The sequence below is a fragment of the Narcine bancroftii genome, chromosome 3 (genome assembly GCF_036971445.1).
Source record: "Narcine bancroftii isolate sNarBan1 chromosome 3, sNarBan1.hap1, whole genome shotgun sequence".
NCBI classification, from domain to species: domain Eukaryota; kingdom Metazoa; phylum Chordata; class Chondrichthyes; order Torpediniformes; family Narcinidae; genus Narcine; species Narcine bancroftii.
In genome coordinates, this window is record NC_091471.1 from 145,294,322 (window position 1) to 145,301,608 (window position 7,287).

Here is a 7,287-nt window from a genome sequence, read left to right on the forward strand (position 1 = left end):
GACCATCCAAGCTCCCAATGCCCCGACAGTGGATCTTTGCCTTGGCCACCCGCCCACTGGAGCTCCGAAGTCCCGACCACGGATCCTTGTCTCGGTTACTCACCCACTGCAGATTCTGACTTCCCAAACGCAGACTTACAACCTGGTCCCAGCCATCCGAGCTCCCAATGCCTTGAACGATGCAGGTACTTACCGTGGTCAAAAGTAGTATCCATGTAAAATTGACCTCCCCCCCCCCCGCCCCCCCCCCCCAATTTGACCTGAACAATTGGTCCCCAAAACTCGACTATTACACAAGTATATATGGTTTACCAAAATATATGTGGTTAAAAGATGGTTCTTCCCCTAAAATGGCCTGTTACTTCCATAAGGCTAGATCCATTCATTCTAAGGTATTTTCACATTCTCTCAAACTTAGTGGACATTGAGAACCCTGGAAAACATTTGCCCGTCTATTGGCAAATTTGGATTCCAATGTGAACAGGTTCCACAACAAACCCTGTCTCTACTTTCCTGATTCAGCTCTCAAAAGTGTCCTTCAGATTATGGAGTAAAAACACAATGCTAGAGAAACTCAACAGGTCAAACAGTGTACTTCATATAACAATTAGAGAGGAAGGCAATGTATCTGAGGAAACAAGTCTGGGTAAGTACACATCGTAAAGCTTGAGAGCAGCAGGGATTAAAGATGGGGAGCAGGGAGAGAACTCCCTTCAGAGAGTAAAGGAGAATTTTTTCAGGGTAGGAATCCCTCAGAAATTTCAGAGTTTTGCAGTAGATAGTAGTAAAACATGAAAGTCTGCAGACACTGATTGAAGTAAAAACACAATGGTGGAGAAACTCAGCAGGTCAAACAATGCACTTTATATAGCAATATAAATATAAATCTTATATAAAGTGCACTATTTGACCTGCTGAGTTTCTCCAGTATTGTGTTTTTACTTCAATCATGATGTTTGCAGACATTCATGTTTTACTTCAGATTATGGATATTTTTAGAACATAATTTTTAAAAAATCAAGTTATAAAGCAGTAACATACACATACAAGGTTATGAGTGCACCTTAACATAGTCATGCATATGCATACAAAAATAAATACTATATAAGCATGATCATTAAATTTTAAACTCAAGAGCCCAATTTTGTCTGGAAGCAGAATGGAATCGTCAGCTTTCCACTGACGTTTTACCCACAGTGATATAAAAATAACCTTTCAAACCTTGAAAGGTAACAATATGTTAAAGTTTACATTTATTCTTTCATAGCTTCTGAGTATCCACATTAAGCTGTTAATTTCAAGAAGGGGTTAAACTTGTTTAATTTTTGAGGATAAATCCTTCTCATTCTTCAATTCTTGTCTATATTCTGTTTTCTCTGTGTGTATGTTAAGCAGTACAGGTTGTACCTCTCTTATCCAGTGCTTTGGTCTGGCAACTCCCATGGTCTGGCACGTTTTGAATCTGTCTTTGTTAGTATAAACTACTTCCAGACAGCACTGGACTCGAACCCTGGTCGCGATCACTGGTACTGTAAAGGTGTGCTAACTGCTACACTAACCATGCCACCCACTTAATTATAAGTATATATTGTTGGTATGGTTTGCCATCTCCTTTATAAATACTCATGTTATCTCTGCATTCTTCAATCAAATTATAAATTGATATGTACAATACTTGAATCCCAGTCCTAATTGCTGGCGCTATAAAGGCGTTGCGCTAACTGCTACGCCAACAGCATTATTTTCTGTTTTAAGCTTTGTTCTACCTTTAATATGTTTACGTAGGGGGTTCCCTTAGAGGTCCATTTCTGTTTTCCGGCATTTTCTGTGGTCCGGCAATGGCCAGGTCCCAATGTCACGGGATTAAGGTGCTACAACCTATATTTGCAACAGTTATTTTGTATCATTGACCTTAACCTTTGCAAAAACAGTGTGCCTATTTCAATTCATAGTATCACAGGAAAATGATTAGGAATAATAAACACAAAATATTTTTGTTAATTTTCTTCTTTATGGTACGTTTTCAGAATAAAAAGCCAGGAACACAACTGTCTAAAATGTGGATGTAACATCAGGGTTAGACTTGTATTTTTTCTCACTCCCACAGGAATTCATTTCAACTGAATGAGTGCTTACTTGTTGCCAACATTGCTTGAAAACATTATTACTTTGCATAAGAGATAGAGCATGAAAAACTGTTTGGCAGAATTATTTAAATAAAAGTATATCTTTGAGGCATGTCTTTATATACAATTAGATTTTTTTTCAATTTGTTAATTTGAAAGCTGATCATATTTTCCATGCTATTTTTCTGTTTATCCACCTGCTGTGTATTCTAATTCAGTAATCCCTTCCTTTCAAGCCAACCAATAAACCATCTTACTTGCTACATCACGGACAGAATTTATATACAATTTATATTAGCATTCCTCCACTATAATATTATTCATGTAACTTGTAAGAATACTGTATGAAGAGGGGAATTACTGTCTTGTCAGTATTATCATCTCCCTTTTCCTTCTTTATTTTTCATTTAGGCTAACAATTGTCCATTGCATTAATAAAACTGAATTGCTTGCTTTGTGCATGCTACAAAAGCATGTAAATTATATCTCTTTTGTGCTTTTCATTCTGACGGGATACTTCACTCCAGTTGTCATCAGCTTCCCTTTAAAAAGTTTAGCTGGTGGTGCAGTGCTGTTTACCTTTGAAATTTCAGGTGTGACATTCATTCAGGATCCTATTGTATTATGTGACAATTCCTCCAAATGTGAATGGTTTATTATAACAAATATTACTTAACTCTCCCAATTTGCTCCTCACTTCCAAATGTTGAATCACACTCGGGGATAGCTCCATTCACACCTGTTTCTCTAACTTAGTATTCCAGTGTGAGATTGTAGTATGGTGGTATGAGGTATTACACCACTGGACTGCCCCTTCCTTCCCTCTGACCCCTCCTAATAAAGGTCCTGACCCAAGACCTTGACCCCAGATCACTTCTTGCTGAGATCCAAGCCAGATGCTCTCTGAGCCCCAGCTAACATCTAAGCTAATAAAAGCCTTTTTAACTCCAATCTACTGCATCATGGAGTCACGTTTGCCCATCATGTCGGCTTGATAATAAAAGGCTACAAAAGTAGTGAGGGGATCCCTGATAATTATGATCCTAAGTCACCGTTCATTCACACTAATTCAAGTCATTCCACGATTCACCAGATAGTAAGAGGGAGAGCTGCTTTGACCATTGTCATGTTCAGACTTTGTCTTTGCCATGTTTTCTGTGACTTTTAAATCCAAAATGGCAGTGGAGAGTTTTTTTTTTTTGCAAAGCCTGGATAGCATATTTTAATTGTATTATGTTGTACATAGCAATAATTAAAACTATTTATTTCTCATCATTGCTTGGTGCTGTGCCCAATTTTGGTGCCTGGCTCCTGCTTTGATGTGAATTCCAATTTAAGATCAAAGGACTGAGTTGTTTAATACCTGACTATAGATTATGCTCCCTTTATTTCTTTGAATATACTGTCCAAATTCTGCAAACAGCCCTGCATCACTGGTTTGGAGTGAAGTTGTGTGTTAAGATCAGCTCATGTAATGTCTGCATATTATTTCATCTGGCTTTGATAAACTTTTAATAGAATCGGGTGAAGAGCAATCTCTTGAAGCAGTAGAAGCTGGTGAAGAGGCCTCTGCAGCTGAAAGTGTCAAGCAACCTGCAGGCCGTTCAACAGTTGAACCCAACGAGGAAAAGTCACCAGAGGAAGAAGAAGTGATTCAGGTTCTGTCACCATCTACTTCAGGTAAAGGTTAACAATCCTCTCCAGCCAGAATTCATGTACGTCTGTTGAAATACATTACAGGCTTATCTATCGCTCATTGGATTGATGTTCTCTTTGTTGGGTGTTGTAGCTTGATATTACTTAAAGCATAAGATCAAGCCACTTTTTCCACATAGTTCATACATTTAACAAAATATTATGATGTCCTCATTAAATGAGGCAAAATAATAGCTGAGATGAAAAGATAGCATAAGTTAAAGTGACTGGATAGTCAATGGTCAGGATATGCAGGAATGATTTTAGCCTTTAGAAGATTTATTTTAATTGCTTGGGTTATAAATGGAGAGAAATAGCTATCCTGATTTTAATCGTTGGATACTTAAAAATCACTAAGTAATGATGCTGCAAAACAGAAAAAAAATATTTTTTATTCTGCTTTAAAAAATAATCTTCACTTACAAAGGGTGCCAAGGTGATTGAATAGTGGCTAGCACCACACTCTTACAGTGCCAGTGGCCTGGGTTTGTATCCAGTTCTGTCTGTAAGAAGTTTGTACATTCTCTCTGTGCCTGTGTGGGTTTCTTCCGAGTGCTCTGGTTTCCTTCCACCTTCTAAAAATGACAGGTATGTAGGTTAATTGGTGTATTTGGGCGGTATGGGTTCATTGGCTGGAAGGGCCTATTTCTGTCCTTTAGGTATAAATTTATTAAAAATCCAATCATTTGTTCTCTCATCATCTACTTGATTATTTAATTCATCCAGTCTAATTTATACTTCTGAGTCATTATACTTCGTTATACTGTAGTTCTATCTGAAAGGTGAAGAGATCCATAATTTCTTTCTCTATTTACATGACTCTCACATAGTATGTTATAACAACTGACCTCATGGTGGTAGAAACTATTAGAACAGCTGCACATTAGATTATGTCCCAATGTTAACAAAAAGACTTCAGATGTGAAACTTTAATAATGCTTTTGATAGCCTTCACCCAAAACAAGACATTTTCAGAAGTTATGTTAATAATTCAGGGAGGGGCCAAGGAGATTTGCTTAAATAGCCCAAAGGGTGAAGCGTTTCAGTTATGTGATCCTTTAATGTCCTACTAGCTCCAATCCCCCAACCCTCCCAACCACTTGATCTTCCCATTACAGGATACCTGAATAACCAAATGGCCTCAATTTCCCAAGCGCCTGAATACCCTGTCTCAACAAAGTCTTAATTTCCTGATTTCCTCGTTTTCAAATGGCTTTTCCTTGCAAAGTGAATATTCTTATTGTGTAGTGTAGATAGGATATTGATTATCCACTAGACTGCAGAGAACATTCCAGTTAATTATTATTATGTGCTTTGTGAATACCTTCAGGTCCCAGTAATCTTCATTGGATAATAATTAAAGTGAAACCCTGGCTGATTTTTATCTTCCATTGCTGTTGAAATTTAATTTTTGAATCAACAGCTACTTTAAATCAGGTTGTGATCCAAGTCTAGGACCTATGTGTTGAATACTGTTGGCATAAGGTTTATTCCATAGTGTATAGTTGATGAGAGTGAATCAGTAGTCTGTTTTACATCATTCCTTTGACTTTTGACAGAATTAAAAGTCAGTGGAAATATACAATGGTGGTTGGCTCAATAATTTTCCATTCTAGTCCAAAATCAAAAAGAACCATACAAATTTAATATCTGCTGCCTTCTGCAAACAACTTCACATTTGGGGTGAAATTTATCTTTAAACAATATGAATGAACTATCTGGAGATATCTTTAAATGCTCTTTTGAACTATCATTAAATTCAGATGATTCCCAGTCTCCTGAAGAGCTTGAAGCTTGTGAAGAGACCTTGGAGTCAGTCGCGGTGGAGGTGGAAGTCCCTGTGGCTCTGAGTGTCGAGCAAATAGAAAATCCTCCAACAGGTGTGGAACCTGACAAGATGCCATTGGAAACGGAAGCTGTGACACCAGATGAACAGACGCAATAGCTACAACCGGAACAAATGAAAGGTTACTCGATCTTTCCTGAAAATAATCATATATATATTATTTTTACACACACACACACACACACACACACACACACACACACACACACACACACACACACACACACACACACACACACACACACACACACACACACACACACACGATACCCTGCGTTGCTTGGGAAATAAAACACTCAGTTGTTGACTATGGTTGAAACAAAACACCCCAAAAATATTCATGGTAATTCTGCATAAATATTTTCTTTTGTTTCCTGTGGCCTTCTCCTTATTTGTCTGGAGGCCTGAGAACTGAGACAGGCTTAGTCTTGCTGTTCTGTTTCCCGCTGCCTGCTCCTTGCCTGTTTGGAGGTCTGAGCACTGAGATGGGTTTATTTGCTGTTCTGTTTCCTGCTGCCTGCTCCTTGCATGTCTAGAAACATCAACAGTGAGGTGAGACTGATATTCATCTGCTGTCCCTTGCTTTCTCCTGTGTCTAACTCTACAGGTTTTTGAAGAGTTTCTGCCAATGTTGCTTTGCTTTTTTTGGGCGCATATTGAACTGGGTTTGGTTTCTGAATGTACATTGATGCACAGCACTGTAACTAATTCAACTTTGGGTCCAAATTAAGGTTAAAGTCCCCTCCTATCAATATATTCCCCTGCGTATCTACAATCATCAAAAAAATATCTTGCATAAACTTTTGATCCTCTTCATTAGGTGCATATACATTAAGCAAATTCCAAAATTCTGAATATATCTGACACTTTATCATTACATACCTCCCTGCTTGATCTAGTATTTCCTCCTCTATTTGATTGGTACATTTTTATTGATTAATATAGCTACACCTCTGGCTTTTGAATTATATGATGCTGCCGTTACGTGCTCTACCCAGTCTCTCCTTAAGTTATTTTGTTCCACTTCAGTTAGATGCGTTTCCTGCACAAATGCTACATCTACTTTTTCTTTTTTCAGTAAATTTAATAGCCTCTTTCTTTTAATTTGGTTATGCATTCCATTAATATTTATAGTCATATAGTTCAACATGGCCATCTCATACCCTGTTTACACCTCATTTCCGCATCCTCACCACCACCTTCCCCCTTTTTCCCATTTTCATCTCTCAATTTTCCCTTTTTGAACTCAATGTATGACAATACTACAATACTTCTAAAACATAAAATATTTCATCAACTCCCACATCTAAAATTCCTTTAACCACAAGTGTTCTCCCCACCTCTCCTCTGAGTTGCCCCTTGTCCCTTGCCGGGCAACCACAACTTCCCTCTCCATTTGGATTGTGAACCCACTCGCAAGCGTCAACTGATTTCGCAGTGACTGTTATTCTCTCCCACCCAACACCCTCCAGAAAAGACTTTTATCTCCACATTTAACAAAGCTCACCCTCTTTTTTCCTCCCCTTACTTCCTTTCTTCCCTTTTTTCCCTTCTTTAGTTCTTTCTTATCCATTTTTACATCTTTATATGTAGTTTGTCGTCGTTCTTCGTTCTTGTTAC

At 38.0% G+C, this 7,287-nt stretch overlaps 1 protein-coding gene across 1 annotated transcript in view; it reads left to right on the forward strand.

Annotated features, from left to right (window-relative positions):
• mgarpa (mitochondria localized glutamic acid rich protein a) overlaps nt 1-7,287 on the forward strand; it is a 42,716-nt gene that overhangs the window by 23,515 nt on the left and 11,914 nt on the right. Inside the window, exons 6-7 of the mRNA XM_069923107.1 lie at nt 3,645-3,806; nt 5,585-5,788. Of these exons, the coding sequence (XP_069779208.1) occupies nt 3,645-3,806; nt 5,585-5,766 (344 nt within the window). The 3' untranslated portion in view covers nt 5,767-5,788. The remainder of the gene's footprint in view (nt 1-3,644; nt 3,807-5,584; nt 5,789-7,287) is intronic.